Here is a 19,418-nt window from a genome sequence, read left to right on the forward strand (position 1 = left end):
TTAAACCGTCAAGAGGAGGCCTGAGAAATAGTTTCCTACTTCAAATAAAAGCTTAATGGGGATGTAAATGAGGGCAGAAAATAACTCCAGCTATGCCTCCTGGGGGGGACGGCTGCATTTATCCTGGCAGAAACAACCATTTTATTTCCCCACCAGCACGGCGTGCAATACTGGATCAGATCTGTCCGCTCTGACAGCTAAATTACCCACCAGGATCCACTGAGCTCTTCTGCAGTTATTGGTGACCTGAAGCACGAGGCAGAAACGTCACATTTCACGTAGGGAAGTAAATTGTTCCAGGTCGGGAATTTCCCTCCAGTTTGACGTCACGTTGGCGTTTTTGGGCTTGGCTGGACTGCAGCCATGTGACCTTGTGTAGAATCATGGGAAGGAAAAAAAAAAAGGCCTCAACCCTGGGCTGAATATTCGCCATCTTAATCTTATAGAAACTGATGGTTATAGAAGACAACATCCATTTCTGAGGGCAAGTTAAGGGATCTAAATAGATGTATTGAGGGAGGGGGCGGGGCAAGTCCCCAGTATGCATAAAGGCAAGAACCTGGACACACACACACACACACTGAAACTCTTTTACTGCTAGTATCTTTATTTTGTAGGTAATATTCAACAACTGGAGAACACACAACAATAACAGGCATTATACACCTTAAATAGATGCACCCTTCTTATTTGGCGTATTTTGAACGCGTATCCGTGCGAGTACGTGAGGAAGCAGGTGGAGTGGGAGAGTAAACTCTTATCAGGAATGTGCAGGTCCATTGTAGCCATTCCGAGTGCACGTCACAGAGAGAAAGAGCGCTCGGCATTGTGTTGGTCTGCTTAAAGTGCCTGCCACCCCCTCACAGCACAGACTACATAAGGGAAAAACTGATGACGGTGATGTGTGCTTGTACGTGCTACTGACCCACGCTGCTCTCCGAAATAAAGAAAGGTTAAAGGAAAACATCACATTCACCCAATGTTGTCTCAGACTCTTAGGGGAGAAAAAAAAATTGACACTCAAAAGGAAATGAGAAAAGAAAACAGCTGATTGAGAATCAACTCTGTACAGTCAGGAAAAAAAAAAGAACAGCAGGACGTCAGGTTTACTGGACCACCAGTTTCCTTATGTTCATGATCAACCTCTTGCTGTAGTCTTTATGATCGACTGGCTTCACCTCCATCACCGTGGCTTTGATCCGTGACTCATCCTGCACAACAAGCCAAAAGAACAGGATGCGTTAGTACGAGGTTAGCCTCAACCAAACATCCGCCAAAACAGGAATTCCTCTGCTGATCTCGGCAAACGCGTCCCCCTCGAATCGCCAGGTGTCTTCCTTCAGGTCCAAAGAGTGCCAGTTGGCCCAGGTTTTACCAGATAGATCCCAGACTCCCTGATGAAAGGAGTCATGGTTGGACAGAAAACCCGGCGTGACTGTGGTACCCTTGGGACCGGCTTGCCTACCTCTACCTCCCCACGTGCCAGTTGTGGGGGTTGTTTTAGGTAATGACCACTTCCCTGGCTGTCAAGACGAGGAAGGACATTTCTACAGGATTATTATTCTCAACATTTAACTCTAGTTCCACTCTGAAGATCAACTGGGAGGAAAGAAACCGCCTCAATCATTCGGTTCAGAAGGACATTGTGGTGTTTTTGAAGACATTTTGGAATGAAAGTGTAATGACGACCTGCCAGCTCCGTGAAATTACAGCGCAAGAAAAAAAATCCATCAAACAGACTCAAACTGTCTACACAGGTGGACATGTGCGACCTTCCTTCGTGTTAAATCCTACTTTTGCTGTTTGAGCTGCTTCCAGCCTTGTTTAACAGTCTGGATGCCAGTTTAATAATTCCAGGCGGTGCAGGACAATTCAGCCTGGAATCATGTGATAAGCATCTTGGAAAATTGAGGATTTGTAAACAAGATAACAGATCAATAGTAACAAGCCTCCTCCACACTGCTGCGGTCGAAATGGAGCCAGAATGTGACTTTTTCTGCTTTGTTTTTGGCACCTTCAGAAAAACACACTGCTCGTGGCAGCTCTAGTGAAGTGGAGGGATGTGTGTGTAGTCATGTGGGTGTGTGGATACAGAGGTGAAGTCCAGAAATGTTCAACATGTTTTGGTTTAAATGAATTCTTAATAAAAACCTAAATGCAATAGACATTTTGAGAGGAATCAACCAGGTGGGAGTTTCAATAAATGAAATGTTAATCAGCCTTTGATGTGACTTAATACACATAATGGAAACACGGTTTATGGCGTTCATGCTCGGAGCGCTGGGTGCTCATTAGACGCTGGTTGTCAGAGCAACAACAATACTTGGACACCTCCAGTTTGGCTTGTATCGTAGCGGTTGATGCTAATGTTGTGAAGTGTTTGGGCAGAGGCCATTTACTGGAGGAGATGTTTTTTTCTTAATACAAGTAGTGTGAAATTTCTGTGCGAACCTTTGGGGTCTCGCTCTAAACTTGATGGATCGTGACTGAATCATGACTGGAGGGCCGATTGTTGTCAAACTCTGCTGTGTGCTGAAACTCTTGACTGGCATTCAATTGGCCAATGCCCACGAAAGTGTCAAACTTGGTCTCATCTGATTCAAAAACCAAAACAAAAGAAAACTCATTTTTAAAAAGGTGGGTTAGCATCAATTTGATAAGGAGAAAGTTCCAACATGAGCCAGGCTCAAGTTGACCTCTGCCACTTTCCTGACAGACAAATGATTTATTTCTTCGCTCCATTTCTGCTGAAAAGTGGAAGTTCACCTCAGTCCCCTGGAACTGGATGCATGGGTGGATATGATCAAGAAGGCCACATTGAGCATATGAAAATCATGGAACAACGGTCAACTTGTAGCATCGGGAAGCATTGGGAAAGGGGGGGGGGGTTGCAGGTGGTTCTGGTGATGGAGGGGGAAAAAAGGTTTGGGAGCAGCGGCCAATGCTTGTCACCGAGCCATCGGCGGTCGGGACGCTGTATTGACTGTGACAGAGACAGTGGCCTCTTCTGTGGACTGCAGGCGGACGCCGCCGCTGGCTGGGCTCCAGACTTCCTGCTCAGAGCCCCAGCCCAATCAATTCTTTTATGTTCCACCCACTGAACAACCCTCTATTTATGTGCCCTACAGGAAACAGTGACCGCGGCTAATCGGCGCGCATCCTTCACAAAGACGCTGAAAATAAGCACATTCGCAACAATCGGGGGATTTTTTTTTTTTTTGAAGACGTCCTGTCAGTCACACAAAAAGCGCTGAAAGGCTGGTAATGAACGGGAGAACTCAAAGTCACAACACAAAGGAGGCTTCTCAAACCGTACCTGCCTTCCAGCTTTGACGCGCGCGTATTATTCCATTTTATTGAAGCGTTGCGGCCAATATAATACAGTTAAGCTGGACCCGCGGTCGCTTTATCAGACCGATTTCACTTACATTATAAGTTTCCAACTTCACTCTGCTGCGGAAGATAAACGAGTTGAAGTTGGCCTGTTGGAAGACTTCATCGAAGGCAGCTTCGTTCTGAAATTTAAAAGCATTTGCTCAGTTTTCTCCACAATGACACTCATTATAGCACAAAAAGGACTCATTCTTTCCTCTAAATATTCTATACTGTGCAAACTGGACCGCCAGGGCTCCTGGCCAGTATTATTTTCAGGAAAACGAGCCTCACCGACTCCTTCAGCTGCCCCAGGTAAGCTGCGTTCTGGCCCAGGATTGCCTCGGCGCTCTCCTGGAAGCAAGTCACCCACTGGTTGTCTCCGTAATCTGCAATGTTGGCCTGTTGGATGAGGAGGAAACAAACAAAAACGAAGCAGAGGGGAGATTAGGAAAAAGCAGACGCGTGCACGTTTGCCCAAGTCTAGATCAATAAGCTCTTGTCGAAATGTTTGACGGTGGTTTGGGCTCAGCGTTGCACGAGGCATCTCTCGCTGCATGAGAGAAATCATTACTTCCCCTAATTATCCTATATCCTGCTGACACGTCTGGGAAGTCACGCAGCCACGCCGCACTTGTGATACATACAAATTAACAAATTCACCGCTTATGTTGCAGCCCTTGAATAATGGGATGTTGACCGAGTGGCACAAAACAAAAGCTGATTATTCAGATGCCTTCTTGGAATTAAACTTTCGGCGGCAGAATAAAGGATTCCGAGGGTTCCGCATTCGTTCCCATTTTGACAAAAATATTTCTATCCCTGGAATCATTTATGCTTTAATAATTTCAGGTATATTTACATAACTCTGCTGTACTGAATAAGAATAAGGACGATAGAAACCAGCCACTTACAGAGAGGATGAGGCGGTACTTGAAGTTGGGGAACTCTTTGTCGCACTTCTCACAGCGGAACATTCCGTTCTGTTGGTCCACCACTTTTTTGTTGCAGTCCTGGCTGGGGCAGGCCTGGTAAAGGCAGTTCTCCTTGCGCAGGTACACGATCGTTGCGATGCAGGTGTAGTAGTCGGCCTACAGAGGAGATAGCAGCCAAAAGCGCTCATCTTTGTGCACGCCGCACACGTCAACCGTCAGGCGCCAGCCGGAGCGGCAGAGAAACAACATTAACATCTTTTAGAGAGGATAGACATCAGGAATTCTGATGCAGCCCCGGCAGAATCCTAATGGCTGTGTAAACATCCCTGTAAACAAGCGAGCTGCAACCAGTCCAGGGAGTGCGTTCAGGAATCATTCCAAGTCGACACAGAAGTCACCAGAGCGAGCGACTCTGGGAACCGAGCACAAATCTTGGTGTCTGGTGAAGACACTAAATATTCTGGTAGTTCTGTAGGGTGATATGAGCGACCCATCTCTCCCCCCTTCGACATGACTGGAATTGTTTCTTGAGATGCGGCTTAAGAACAGGCTGAACTATCAACTTTCCTCGAGAAGAAACTCCAAGAACTCAAGTCTTTGTGTTTCCCTTCGTCCTCCAACTCAAATTAACTTCTAAATCAACGACGTTTCCGTTAGCGTTTAGAAATAAAGCTCCGAGACAACAAGCTGAATAATCCATCAACTCAAACCAAAGGTTCGTTTCCCCACCACATTAATCTGACCTTAAACGACCCAGACATCAATCTCTGCTGCTTTTTCAAACCGGTCCAACTAATGAAGGGAGCTCTTCTCCCATTAGCAAACGGCAGTGAAAGGAAGCGAAACTAACCTCTTGCTCTTCGGACGCCTTCGCGAGTCAAGTGTCAATCAGCCACTGGCGGGCAGACGATGCGCCGCAAATGTGCAAAGTGGAAACACGAGATTATAGCAAAAAAACTTTTTGACAGGGGAAATTAATTAGCGCAGACACAGGTTGGGAAGGAAGTGTCTTGTGAGGCCTGACCCCTGCGCCCTTGTGTACCAGACTTCTCTGGGGGGGGGGGGGGGGGGGGGGGGGGGGGGGGGCAGTGGGTTACGAGCAGCAGTGGGTTAACCCTTTTCCACCTCTACTACAGGGACTAATGAGGACTATTAAAGTGGCTCCAAGAGGAGTAAATAAATAAATTAGCTTATCCAAATTAAATTCGGAGCCTTTTGGCAGCCTAAATAACGAAAGCCTTTGCAGCCGCAGTGGTATTCACGGCTCGCGTTTCACACGGCTTAAAAGGCAGCAGCCGCAGGAATGTGAATGACACCTTGTGGAAAGATGCTTTTTGTCCACGAGTATTGTCATAACTGCTGTTTCAGAAGTCAATACCAGCCTTTCAGCTCAGCCTTGGATGTGCTCAAAGAAGCATTCCGACATGACAGCGAACCTACGGTGTGCATGTGGAAGAACCGCCTGTGCCAAAGTGTGTGTGTACCTTCTCTCCGTGGCCCAAATGCTCCGTTTTGACATCGGTTAGCGTCTTCCAGTTGGTGTTTCCACCTCCGCCACCGCTTCTCATCTCCGTCAAAGACTGCCCCTCCATGGAATGACCCTCTTTGTCATACCTGTGTGAAAGAAAGCCATTATCAGTTCTGCTCATCAATCAACTCTGGCAACAGATATAAAAATATCACACTTTAACCAGAAGATGTTTTTTTACAATGAGAAATAATTTTTCACTGGTTGGAGGGTTCAGCTGAATTTAATAGCCTCCTCGCCGACAGGCAGAGGCAGATAACGTGGAGGTCAGCTCAGAAATCTACAGCAAGCACTTGCCTCTCTCCTGAAGGCATGACTAATTGAAAATAGCCCCCATTAACAGCTTAGCGTGGCGACCGTGGGGCACGGCTGCCAATTTCCCACCTCGACTCACAAATGTAAGCGATTCATCACGATGTCAGCAGATCCTGCACTAAAGCGACAGGAGGACAAATCTGAACGTGGCGCTCAGGGAAATGAAGCATCTGTCAATATCAAGCACAGGGTCTGTTAGTTTATTTACCCGTTTTTGAAAGTGAGGTCATTTAAACCGTTAGATGAACAGAAAGCAAATCTGCCATTAAGCATCGACTTCTCAGTCTGTAACCGGGCCTCTTTCTAGAACATTTATACTGTCTCAAGTAAATCAGTGCTTTTATGGCGACAAATGTAGCTAAAAGAGAATAAAAACATATCCGTTAAAAAGACTGGGCCAGAAAAAAGTAAAATGCTTAAAAAGAAGCCACCTGGACTTCAGCCATATGTATGACAGACAAGCGGCCCAGGGAACTGAAATAGGAGGTAGACGCACGCAAGATAGGATGAACAAGACAAAGACAAATCAGACATGGCGAGAACTGGAGAGCGAATGTGCGCAGAGTGGAGCTGAGAGCAGCAAGACTTCAGCGAGTCCAACTATCTGCCGGAAAAATAACACGACAGGTGTTTTTTTTTGGGGGGGGGGGCACAGAGGTGTGAAGCGTAATGCGAGACTGACGCAGGTGTTGCACCTGTGGTATCTATGGAGAACCTGGCAGGAAGACAAAGCTTCCAGCAGTGGGTTTGGAATAAACAGAGCATTATTATCTGTTCAACTATTTTCAAGATGCTCATTTGTTTGTACTTTTACCTCCACAGTTGTCTAAAGCACTGCTCTATTTACAGAACAACCCTTGGCAGGTGGCAGTAAATCATGCCGATTCATCTTAAGTCAGGAAAAAAAAATAATAATCTCACGCTGCTCTACTCGCACTTAATTAGAAGCATCTAGCGAGCTTGACTCGGCAATATTCATGAGCCCATCTTTAATTTAAAGCACATTTTGAACTCTGATATCCGGATAAACAGAAGAATTCAGCTAAAGAGACATGGTTCATTAGAGAACAGATCCGTTGCTACAGCGGCTCGAAAAACAAGACCTGCAGATGTGCTTGTTTCATGTATGCCAACAGCACACCAAATGCCCAGATTAATCAAACAGCAGGATAATTAGTGCACAGAGCAGCGCTCTTTACTCTAAAGCTGACTGGAAACGGCTGAGCGGCACCGCCAATGCTCTGGTGCGAGTCAACAGCTCACAAAGGAAAGACTATTCATTTGAGCGAGTCCCAGAGGTGTAAACCAATACACAATCAAATTAAGACACTCTTGCATGACCAAAACAACGCTGTAACTTGGCTGTACACCGAGGGACTCTTTTTGGTTCGGCTAAACAAAATTCTTTGGCTGTTTTCTGAATAAAAGCATCTGAAGACTCAATCTGAGCTCAGATGGCTCCCATTTTTGGCTAATGCACATGGCATCATTGTGGGACCGACGCTAAACACCAAACTGTCCAATGATGAAGCTCTAAACTCACTCCCATTAGATATAATGACTAGCTTGGCTATCCTCTCCGTCGTCCTCTCTGCAGCATGAAGCGAGCACATTTCCGATACGTTGCCTAACAATCGTGTCTCCGTTACTCACGTTGAGCCCCCTGCATCGAGTGTGGAGACTTGGGTTTGACCTTTCCCGATCCGTGACTTCCTACCCTTCATTATTGGCCACCTGCAGACCAGCGGGAGCCAATTGTCTAAAGAGCAGTCGCACGTGCCGGCGCTTCCATAAGAAATAACCCGGCGCCGAGACTTAAAGATCGTTATCTCTGGCTGTTCATGTGAGAAGTGTCTGGAAAATACTCCCGCCTGCTAAATGAGCAGGCCGGGAGTCAAAATATTCAACAGTGGGGATGTAGAGGCAGAAATTGGTGGACATCAGCTAAATAAAAACCAGAGGAACTAATTTTATAATATAATACACAAAAAATATACTAAAAACGTCAAAGTTAGCCGGAGCTGAGACAGTTGAGTGCCTGTTTACTACAATTTAGAAGATGCCCCTCTCGCACTTCTAGTATGGAAATGAGCGTCCTCTTCCGTCTGAATACCGGCAGCTCGATTTATCGAAGGTGGCGGTCACAAAATAAACGTGTTTATTATTGACCTTCCCTCCCTGCTACAGCAGAGGTAAGCAAATGAAATACGCTGGACGGGATCGATTTCATTTTGGTTTAAATAGAGATGGCTCACTTCATGCGAGAGGCGGGAGGGACGGAGCTCAGTTTTGTCGGTGGGACAGACGGAACAGCAATCAATCAGTTTGCCACTATAGAAAGGAGCATCAGTTGGATATCTGTGCACGTGACCCCCCGCATCATCTATCAATCAGCATCTGTGTCAGTGTGTACCCCCGCCCCCATTAACTGATGTTCCAGGCTGCTGATGGACAGTAAACACACCACACAAGGCATATTCACTGTCTGATAAGAGTTTTGCTATTTGACAAATGTACCCGTTCATCCAGATTAATTAACTTGCATTCATCAATTTGATTAAAAAGTTGACACAATTAAGGCATTCCGAGCACGAAATGACTAAAAAAAAAAAAAAAAACCACAGTAGCGCACCGGCGAGGATTGGTGCCCCAAAGCTATTCGATGGCAGAATGACTCCATCAAGATGGACGGCTGGAAAACACACCAGGCCTCTGCATGGGAAGCTCCAGTACAGGAAAAAAAGATGAACCATCGAGCAAGTCGTTTGCACGCCGTCAGGGCCTAATTTTAACAAAGGTTTTCATGACGGTACGTGTAAATATCTCCTGATAAGTCCTTTTGCTCTGACATAATTAATCCACAGTATTAATATTGTCATAGCTTCAATAAACAAACATGACTTTTCCAAATTGAGTTTTCTTTAAATGTCCATTGGAGCAGCACCAGGACATTCCTTCACTAGAACCTAGCACAGAACAGCAGCATGAGTTGTGGAAGTACAGTAGTTAGAACCACACGTGAAAATGTCAACAAATCTCCCACACACATGCGTACGCACATGCACACACACAAAGAAAATGCAACCATCTGTATAATCACGCACAAATTAGAGAGGATTTCATTTCTTCTGGAAAGCCGATTACAAGAGGAAAAACGCATTTCCATTAAGTGTGATTTCCATTTATATGCAATGCTTCATTGAGGCCCCCCACACATTACAGCTGAGGGGTGGGAAGCCTAATCTTGATGATGAAAATCAAAGCATACGCTCCCACGGCTTTGGAAACTCGATATCTAAACCTTTATGGGACTTCAGTTTTATTAGGAATTTATTGGAGTCCACATGCTGCTGACCAGAAGTTGGAGAACGAGGAACCAAGATAATGAATGGGACCATTTTCTTCCAAATAACTAAAAGGAATAAGTTGATTGGTAGAACGAGTGAGCATTTTCTGTACAAGATAGAGGGAGCTCAGGGGTCACTCACCATCCTCTGAGCTTGTGGGCTTCTGGGATATCAGGGTTGACCATCAGGGTGCTACTGAAGGATGCAGACAGGGAACAGCCCCCAAAGTCAGACAGCTTCGCCCCCTTAATGGCTATGATCGGCTCTCCAGAACCATCAAACTTTTCTGCCTGCAAGGATCAGAAAATAATGACATCGTTACTAAACGCCTGGGATATTTTTTATTATTTTGATGGGGAAAAAAGTAAAAGTAGCTTCATCTGGAGGAAGAGAAACCACTCTCTTCAGGACGTCTACTGTTTTTTTGTTGTTTTTCCTAATGATGCATCTTGTGTAACCCAGCAGGTCTCGCTGGAAAAGTCTGTCATAAATAAACAGGGAACAGCGTGTTCCCTGTCAAGGGGGGGGGCGAAGAATGGTGGCAAACTCTGCACAGTCCCTCTGCTGCTGCGCAGCACGTCATTTAGGCTGCCGTGGCACAAAATTTAGTCAGCGTGTTCATCAGGCATGTCAAACTCAGTCCTCGAGGGCCACGATCCTGCCGGGTTTTCTATCCCACTGAATGCATTTTCAGCCTGGGAGGACAGAAAACCCGGCAGGATCGTGGCCCTCGAGGACTGAGTTTGACACATGTGATCTAGATGTTTATACCGTACAGCGGGACAGATGTCCTCACCTCCTCTCCCCACAGCGTGACCGTCACCAGCTTCCCAGATATGTCTATCAGGTGGAGGGTCCTCTTGGACATCTCTCGGTTGGACTTGGAGGTGAAGTGGGTGGCTTCATCCGTTTTCTTGCACACTCCGATCACATCTGTAACAGAAGCGTTACACAGAAAAATGAGCTCAGCCAAGTAAATGAAACACTTGGATACTTTATTAGGTCTAACTTGCTGGAAAAAGGTTGGATCCCCCCCCCCTCAAATGGTACTAAAGGGCCCAAAATGGGCCAAGACATGACACCCCCCAACCCACATCATTGCACTACCAGCAGCAGCCTGAACCATTGAGACGAGGCAGGATGGATCCACGTTACATGTCGACGCCAACTTCTGACCATCTGGCACTCACAACCAGGCCACTTTCAAGGTCATCTAAATCCCCTTTTTGCCCCATTCTTGTCAGCAGGTTGTCTTCACCACATTTACGTGCACGGAGCTGCGGCCACGTGATTGGCCGATGAGCTATTTTATGTTCACATGCAATTGAATGGTAAAAAAAGGGCCCGTGAGAGTATATTCACTTAACACCTCATGAAAAGCATAAATCCAAGCTTTAGTCAGTAGAAGGAATTTCTTGAAGCCACAAAAAAGAAACCAGAGAATTACTTCTCATTGAGCATGAAAGAGGAAAATGTGGACTACAGAAAAACCCAGTCCCCATTAAAGGAAACAGCAGGTTCTTATTTTCTCATCAGCTCAGCTGCCGTCCATCTGCCCTCTACACAGTTACTGGCATTAGTATTAATAAAACTATTCTATTATGCAGGAAATCCACTGGAAACTATACCTCTTGCCTAGGAGAGCTCCTGTGGAGGTGTTCTCAGGGTTTCAGGGATGTATTTGGGCTCCCTCCTGTATCTTCCCTTCACAATTGATAAAGCCCCAATGTTGCCTTGGAGGCATCTGCATTTTTCAAAAACCTGGACAACTACTCAAAATGAAATAAAGCTCCTACTTGAGGGCTCATTCTGATCCCACAAAGCAAAAAGGGACAGAAAGAGCCTGGAGCCTAGCCCTGAAAGTGTTTACACGGCCTGAGTCTGGTTAATAAACCCATGGCAACAATAAAAACCCGGAGGTCTCGAGTACAGTTGTGACGAATGAGAAGTTGGACTTTGTTTAGAACGTGGCCTAGGGCCGAAATGAAAGGAAGCTCGTCTGAATAGAGAAAATGACTAATTAAGCAGGTACAAAGACAAGATGGAAGCGATGGTCACGGCGTCTGTTTTCCACCAGCTTAACATAACCCCTTGTGATTATGAAACATTTCTAAGCTCTGATCCCTCTCAGACTCCTTACCAACAATGGAGTCTTTCTCTTTGTTCTCCAGGTCGCCGATGGAGACGAAGTCGCACTGCACCATGGGGACGTCACAGCTGTCCTCGCAGGGGACAATGCTGGACTCGCCGTTTAGCGTCATCTCGTAGTCGTTCTTCACTGACGTGTACTGCTTGTTGGCGATCTTCAGGGAGCACTTGGAGATGTAGTAAACCTGGCCCGTGCAGGAGGGATGAAGCGCGTGTTAATCGGAGATCTGGGGAGCATTTCACCTGACTGAACGGTGCAAACGAGATACGACTTCAGACAGTCGGTGAGGGGATCAGCAAAGGCTGGCAGATGATCATAAGCCGCTTATTGTACGGCCACGGCGTAGCCAGATAACTCATTCATACTCTCGGTGGTTTTAACGCACAAAGTACTGGCAGCTGTTGCTGAAATGCGCTCCAGCCAAATCCTCCTCTGACAGGACAGTGGAAGACCAGTTTGGCAGATAAACAGGCCCACTGAATCATCATCTGCAGGAACGTCTCACCTTGCCAGCTTCAATAAGGCCGAAGAACTTGTCCACCTCTTGGTTGAACGCAGTCATGCGGATCTCTCCCTGGAAAAAACATTGGGATTTGATTAGGATCGCGTGCTGAAGAGAGCTGGAGCCTTAACGGGCCGACCGGCGACACCAAATAATGGATGTTAAATGGATAAGATGGGTGGAGGGGGGCCCACTCACGCTCTCGTCCACCAGCTCCACGGTGAAGAGCTTGCCGTCACCGCGGGAGTTGCTCCATGTGCGGATGCTGCTCTTGTTGGTGACGCGGGCGCGGATTGTCCACCTAGGTGAGACGGAGGAAACGGAGCTTAATTGTGACTCTGGCCCCACGTGTTTTATTATGCTGCAGCTCAACAACGATGGCAATTCAGCTTCTTCTTGGCCGATGTGGAACATTTTCCCCACAGCCAACACAACGTCCACAGTTTTGAAATACAAGAAACAGAAGACAGCCGAAAGATCCAAATATCGGTTAGAGATAAGGGGTGAGCAGCATGGCTGGGCTTCTGGGAACCCGTTTTTACCCTTCAATATTCAACAGTGTTTGTAAAACACCTGTCTAAGTGCCCAACAAGTGGGAATAAATCTACTTTAAAAAAATAAATAAATAAAACATATTAGTGAGGACAAATCCTTGGGCTGTTCATCAAGGGAGCACAGGTGCCATCAGGGATATTAGGGCCAACAGGAGTCAGCAGCTCAGGCTCTTTTCAACAGAACACACTCATTAGCAACATTAGCAGCAACACCTGCACTCAGGAAATCCACCTGTTCTGAGAAAGGATCCCGTCCTGCTGAACAGCAGAAGCTAAAAAGGGCTTCTTTTGGGAATAAACTGGAGTCAAACTCACTTGGACTGGTAGGGATTGAGGCTGGCGATGGGTACAACCTTGGATCCCCCCCCTGGAGTGCTGGGCATCGCGGCTGGGCCCTTCTTCCCAAAGTCTTTGCTGAAACCTCTGTTCACTGCACAAGGGAAAAGGAATGACAGAAATGAGGCATGAAGAGCAGCCAAGACAGGAGAGCGGATACAGACATGCATCATTCATCTGAGGCAAACTACAAAAATCCAATATCTTCGGATGGGAGCTGCTTGATCACTGTAATTATCACACTTCATGAGAGGTTTCAAAGGAGAATCGAATGACCTCAAGTAAGTTTACTGCTGGTGAGTCTCGTGAGAGGACGACACTCAAAGAGGTGGTGGGGGGGAAAAAAAAAAAATTTTAAGCGAGATGTTGGAAGACGTGTGATCCCACGTTTCGGCGAGGGTGGTGATTCACTTCTCACAGAATCAGGGCAGGGTGCGAAAATGCTGCAGCAAAACCAGAGCTGCTCTTCCCAGGAGAGCGCCGCTGCCCCGACTTTAGGATCCCCGGTCCGACCGAGTCTGACATGTTTGATTTGCGTGTATCTCACGTGGAGGATTAGAGTTCAAAGTGTCCACTTAAGTCCTCCCACTTTGCCAACCACTGCACTTCGGGTAATTAAGCCCCCAGATCGAGCAGTGCATGGAGAGAAGCGAACAATGAGTGTGCTGATGAGGAGGGTGTTTGCCACAACCTCAATTCCCGCAAGGCAGATTACTGTGATGAATCCCTGCTATGACACACAGAGCAAAGACGTCGAAAACCCTTCTGACAGCCGGGCTGGTCTGTGATACGTGCACTTCTGTGGGCCAACGTCAATGGAAGGGTAATATACTTTCACTTGTCAGTGTTTGTTCACACAAATAGAAAAATAGCCAGCATATGGAGATTTTACTTCAACTAAATTGCCATGTGATATTATGCTGGATGTTGGAGAGTTATACAGAATCTCAATTAAGATATGAGGGGGGAGGGCTCTTTACACACTCCCATTTGAAGTGTGTCACTCCAGTCTATGGGTCATCTGGGAAAGGTAGAACAATGTCTCCACCTGCTGGTCATATATGTGCATTGTTGGTACAACTCAAATCATTAGGAATTAGAGTTAAAATTAACACCATCACTTACTTTCATTTCTGTTCTGGGGCTGCAAAGGAGGACGGGAGTCATGGTTGGATGTTGTCTGCTGTGGTTTAGTTTGACCTAAAGGAAAGGTTTGACACTGTTAACTTCCAAACAGCCAAGTTTGACAATTTCTTTTAACTACGTGCTCTTTTTGAGTCAATAACCAAAAGAGAGGGTCTTACTCTCAGTGTATGGAGTAGGATCACCTATCCTTCCAGCTACCTCTTCGGCACGCTTGATGACGTCAATTTCCAAAATAATTACCACCCGCCTGTCATAAAATGCCACAGGGAATGATTTTCTGTGGGTATTATGTAAATAATAACCCAAATTTCACTCAGAAAAGCCCCTATACCTTCCATCCTTCAGTATATTTGTCACATGCCTCTTCAGTACGCAGATGCAGTACAGGGACAGGGTGTTTTCCTCTATCAAGTAGTTTAGCTGAGTCGAGAGCATGAAGGCTGAAAATGGGTGAAAAATGAAGGAAAATCAGAGACAGCAAAGATCTCTAGCAGATTATTCATTTCTTCAGCATCCACAAGTCAAATTATCTGTAACACATGATGAAAAAACACGTCACATCTGAAATTAAAAGCAAAAAGGTTTGATATTTGGCCCAAAACACTATTACCAATCCCGGCAGGTTTCTTTTGTCGTTATGCCTTTTGTGCCAATTACTTCCATGATTAAACAACTTTATTTATACGTGATCCAAAACCCGTTGATTGTTCATTGAAAATGTGATGAGCAATTATAACTTCAGCGCTGCAAACGGGAGAAAAACGTACTTACAGGACAGTGTGTGTCGTCCATCACTCATCATGACCCGAAAACGAGGTAGACCATTACCTCCCTCGATCTTACGAATATTCTATAAGGTCACACAATACAAAATTAAACATTTATTTGGCTCGGGTATTTACTGATTAGCATAAATACGGCCGCACACCTAGCTAAAACTCGAAATTTTCTGTTAGCACTGATTGATTGCGGTCTATTTTCGACCACATGAAAGCTCGAATGTGGCATTATTCTGGGATTAGCGCCGTTTAATGATATAAGAAATGAAAATTAGTGGTTCAGAAGTTGTTTTTCGTAAATTACTCACAGTCAGCTGAAGGACGAAATCGTTCGCATCACTGCCATTTGATAGAGCCTGTAAATATAGCAGGTGGTTAGCTTAGCCTTTTGTCAACCTGGATATAATAAAGGTTTCGACAAGAAATAAAATAGGGACTTGTGTATCACCACAATGTTTCACGGGAATTGGATGGATTTAGAAAATATTGTTAAATAAGAAACTAATGAGCTTGTGTTGTTTTCTACGAAAGCATTACAGGCATGTATTTACTACACCTAAACATATAGTTTTGGAACTGAAAGGCACTTAATTGGCTTAATCGTTAAATATTAATCTCAGGACTTGACTTACCTCGATGGCACCCTCTGAGAGCATCGTCATGGCTGTGAGACAGAAATTCAGACCCTAAACAACAACTTTTACAAAATGTTTGCTAGACGACCCGCAACAGACTCTTGCCTCAAACACTGTAGAAGGAAATAGGATGAAGGCGCCCAAAGTTTTGACAAACGCGCCAAAATGTCCTTGGACAACTTCCGTCTCCGCCCACAGATCTGGCGTCAGTTTGCAGCCTGGCTTTATAGTGGATGTGTACGCGCTGCCGAGCTCTCGTAACTGACCGGAGAGCAGTCGCCTGAATATTAGCGCCAAAGGGAAAGTGACGTTTGTGCTTAATGTGATGCGTTCTAAACCATAGTAAAATTGAGCTTCTCAAGTGGATGTGCTTGTTTTGCGAACATCGTTTCCTTTATTTGTTTTTTATTATTATTATTTGGTGTTCTTCGTAAGCTTGGTAAGGTATGATTTTCCCGTTTGAGTTAGAATCTTTGATAGGTTTCTGTTTTGTTTATATACGATTATGAAAAATATTAATGTAATAGAGCACTGACATAGCCTAGCCTAGCCTAGGTTTTCCAAGTTCTTTATAAATGCATCAATTATGCCCAAGTACATAGTACATATATTTTTGACAATGACTTTATATTTTTACCCATCAGGAAATTAAGCACTTAATATTACAAAGACAAAAAAAAACACACAATTTATTCCAATTTTGGGTCTTATTTATTCTGTTTGTTGATTAACATGTGCCAATTTATGTGTTTACCCATAATGTATATAATATACAATGAAGTAAAGACCAAAAGCATTGATTCTTCCAAACATCTTCCAGACATGATCCAGATGACAGATACATTTATTCTGCACAATCAAAGAGTTCATGATCAAAGTTTTCCTTGGGGCAGCCAGCAGGTATTCATTTCTACTTAGGTGGGCCTTCAAAGCGAGTCATGCTCTTATCAATTGGGAATCCAACTTTATCCCCTGTCTGCATGACTGGAGCTCCAGGATTCGGGTTGTTGACGACACCCATGAAGATGGGCACTTCAGTGGTGTCATCCATCACAGCAAAGAAGAAAGGCTGGGTCATGTGGAAAACGGGACTGGACGCCCTGGAGATGACCACGGTGGTGGCTGCAGCAGCTTCCGCACCTTCCTCGTTGATCTCCATTGTGGACTTGTGCATCACACTTGACACCAGCAAGGGGCCGTCAGCAATCTCGGCCAAATTGGGACGGGAAAATATCTCCCCAAGACCTGATCCAAAGCAAAAACAGGGTTCATTTTTTTCCTTAACCTGTAATCATTTGCAACCTCGGTTTATGCACAGATCTACCTATTTTGGTGAAAACTTCCTGGAGCTCTTGGGAATATTCCAGTTTGAATTTGGGGACTTTCACTTGCACGGCCCTCTCTTTTGGCAGGCGGCTGTACAGCTTTGAGACATTCAGCTTGGGTAAAAGTGAAGCCACGCTGACCTGGCTGGACGTGGGCATGACCACCAGCAAACTCATCAGCTTCCTGAATCGGAATCTGGCCACCTGCATAGAAGAAGGCAAGCCAGATTATTTTTCTGGTGTTTCCAGCCTGAGCAGGTGACGAAGTTCTGCGGTACCTGAGCGTCCATTTCATTGTCAATAAATAAACTCAGGGGGTGCTTGGCATCTTCCATCACTTCAACGTCAATCATGTTATTGTCGTCGAGGTAGAACGCACCCCTGGAGGTGAAGCGTGGGTCAAATCGTGCTACCCAGTCTCCTTTTGGTAACAAAGACAACTTTTAGCAAACAAACTCTTGCTAGTGCTTGTATTTATTGGTACGTTGAAAGTCTAACTGCAGGAATGCAATACCTTTAAAATGGACAGCATTGATGAGCATGACGAGCACATTTAGGGGTAATGCTGACAGGAACTGGGGCATTTTTCCATTTGTTGCATTGTACACCCAGTCATTTATCTGCTGCAGGCTCTTTAACTCAGCCGGCTCTGAGCCGTACAAATGCCGAGATTTATTGACGAAGTCTTGCTTTGGCTGAAACCCTGAAACACACATAGACACAAGTATTATTCCTCTTTTCAGGCAAACATCAAGAGGAATCGATGACGCATCACGTGCAAAAGCTGCGGGGTAGTTCTCTTTGGAAAGGCGACCTTGGCGAAGGAAGATCTGCGTTGCAATTTGGAGGTCGTTTTTTCGGAGCCCCGCTAAGATGTTATGCAGGGATTCGTGGTAGCAGGGGAGAGCGCGTTCATGGAGATGATGCATCAGCAGCTCCCGTGTCTCATTTACGGCGCCTGCGAGGAACAAAGCAATAAGAGCGTGAGGACATCTCCAGGCAGTCATGAACTTTGGAAAGATGCTGACAAAACTCAGAGGAGATGCCGTAAAGGCGCAACGTGCCTTTAAAGGCCAGATGTGCTTACCCAAAGCCAGCTGGGAGAGAGCTAATGATATGCTTAAAGGGGATATGATGATATTTGGCTGCTCCGGTGTTGCCTCGAGGTTTTGCAGCAGCTGCACTCCAAGCTTTTGAATGGCGGCAGCGATGGCCTCCCTGGACTCGAGGCTCCGCCCAATTAAGCAATAGTCCTCATTCCGCCCATCCTCCGACGAGTCTGGCTGGCTGGTGTTCGCCGCCGCAGGTACTTTGGTGGCACTGTTGTTTTCTGGTTTCTAACAGACAGGAAAGGATGACAGTCGTGGCACACAAGCAACTTACATCCCAATATTTCTTGTGTTTTGTTTTTTTAACTTCTGACCTCAATGGGAATGCTGGGAATCAAGGGAATAAGCGGCATCAAGGGGATTGACTCGTTTGTCACCTGACCTTTCTGTAGAGCAGAGACAAGCGTCTAAACCACAGCGCCATCATACAGTAGAGCCAAATCTTTAATATATTCTCAGATTTACAGCTATTCCGTGGCTGCAGAGACAGATCAACAGGAGTGTCAGATGAAGGTCCATGTCCTTCCAACTTTAGCAGAGAGGGAAAAGTCAGACAAAATTTGACAGGTCAAAACCCACCCGAGTCTCCCGACGTGAAAACACAAGTACCTTTTTGAAGTTACTTTGTCTGTAGCTTTCAAACTGTTCCCCAAAGGAACCCTGGTCCTATGGAGGCACGCTGCTTAAAACATGCAAACCACACACTCGCATCAATCAGTAAGGTGTGACAGCAGCAGGCAACCACGAGCAAAATCTAAGACTACAGATTCACTACATCAGAACCTGGTTCTGTGGAAATCCTTAACTATTTGGGCTATCCGAAGCTACATTTTAAAAAACGTTCAACTAATAGTGCCTAAACACATCAACAAACACAGAATTCCTTACCTTGATTTTAAATTAGTAAAAAAAAATAAAAAAAATGCTGTCTTGTCCAAAAAAATTGAGCGACTGAGCGACCGTGGACAGCAGAATTCCTGAGTAAGAGATTGGCACCAGCGCAGCTAACGGTTAAATATCAACTAGCATTGATTGGGGCCTGGTTTAAGCAACTGAGAATCGCCCAGGGTTAAATATTGAGGGCCAGCGTGCTCGACTGTTTCACAGGTCAGTCGGAGGCCAATATGATAGGACTCATGTCTGACTGGATCCGTGTGACTAGTCTCTTTACAAGCAAACAAATCTAAGCTGGTGACACATTTGAGACCAGAACATAGGCTCTTATGTTTCCCAGAAAACACCCCCGAGGATTTGACACATAAGAGGCAACAGAGAACAGGTCAAATTCTCTCCATTAACCGCTCCCTGACTGCCAGAGTGGGAACGAAACTGATCCAAAACGAACGTATTCTGCTGATTTGTTCGCTTTTCACCACGTACTCAGAG

The 19,418-nt window shown here is 45.5% G+C and overlaps 2 protein-coding genes across 3 annotated transcripts; both read right to left on the bottom strand.

Annotated features, from left to right (window-relative positions):
- Window positions 1-586: 586 nt before the first annotated feature.
- Window positions 587-15,832, bottom strand: rpa1 (replication protein A1). The gene is made up of 17 exons (XM_003968518.3): window positions 15,596-15,832; window positions 15,272-15,319; window positions 14,956-15,034; window positions 14,516-14,624; window positions 14,343-14,431; window positions 14,164-14,238; window positions 13,018-13,132; window positions 12,347-12,449; window positions 12,152-12,220; window positions 11,638-11,830; window positions 10,294-10,430; window positions 9,639-9,787; window positions 5,792-5,921; window positions 4,287-4,463; window positions 3,667-3,774; window positions 3,429-3,515; window positions 587-1,211 (listed from the first exon to the last, which is right to left on the bottom strand). The coding sequence occupies exons 1-17, from the start codon at window positions 15,623-15,625 to the stop codon at window positions 1,107-1,109; spliced, it is 1,803 nt and encodes a 600-aa protein (XP_003968567.2). The 5' UTR covers window positions 15,626-15,832; the 3' UTR covers window positions 587-1,106.
- A 454-nt stretch (window positions 15,833-16,286) lies between these two features.
- serpinf2b (serpin peptidase inhibitor, clade F (alpha-2 antiplasmin, pigment epithelium derived factor), member 2b) lies at window positions 16,287-19,368 on the bottom strand. Of its 2 annotated transcripts, none has more exons than XM_029843576.1 (10): window positions 18,921-19,368; window positions 18,642-18,711; window positions 18,498-18,561; window positions 18,347-18,418; window positions 18,011-18,260; window positions 17,738-17,881; window positions 17,438-17,626; window positions 17,202-17,344; window positions 16,923-17,127; window positions 16,287-16,843 (listed from the first exon to the last, which is right to left on the bottom strand). In XM_029843576.1, exons 3-10 carry the CDS (start codon window positions 18,549-18,551, stop codon window positions 16,509-16,511), a joined length of 1,392 nt encoding a protein of 463 aa, XP_029699436.1. In that variant the 5' UTR covers window positions 18,552-18,561; window positions 18,642-18,711; window positions 18,921-19,368; the 3' UTR covers window positions 16,287-16,508. The 2 variants fall into 2 exon arrangements, with proteins under 2 accessions (XP_029699436.1, XP_003968566.2); XM_003968517.3 differs by having other exon boundaries at window positions 18,642-18,714.
- Window positions 19,369-19,418: the final 50 nt, after the last annotated feature.

The sequence above is a fragment of the Takifugu rubripes genome, chromosome 11, assembly GCF_901000725.2.
Source record: "Takifugu rubripes chromosome 11, fTakRub1.2, whole genome shotgun sequence".
NCBI classification, from domain to species: Eukaryota; Metazoa; Chordata; class Actinopteri; order Tetraodontiformes; family Tetraodontidae; genus Takifugu; species Takifugu rubripes.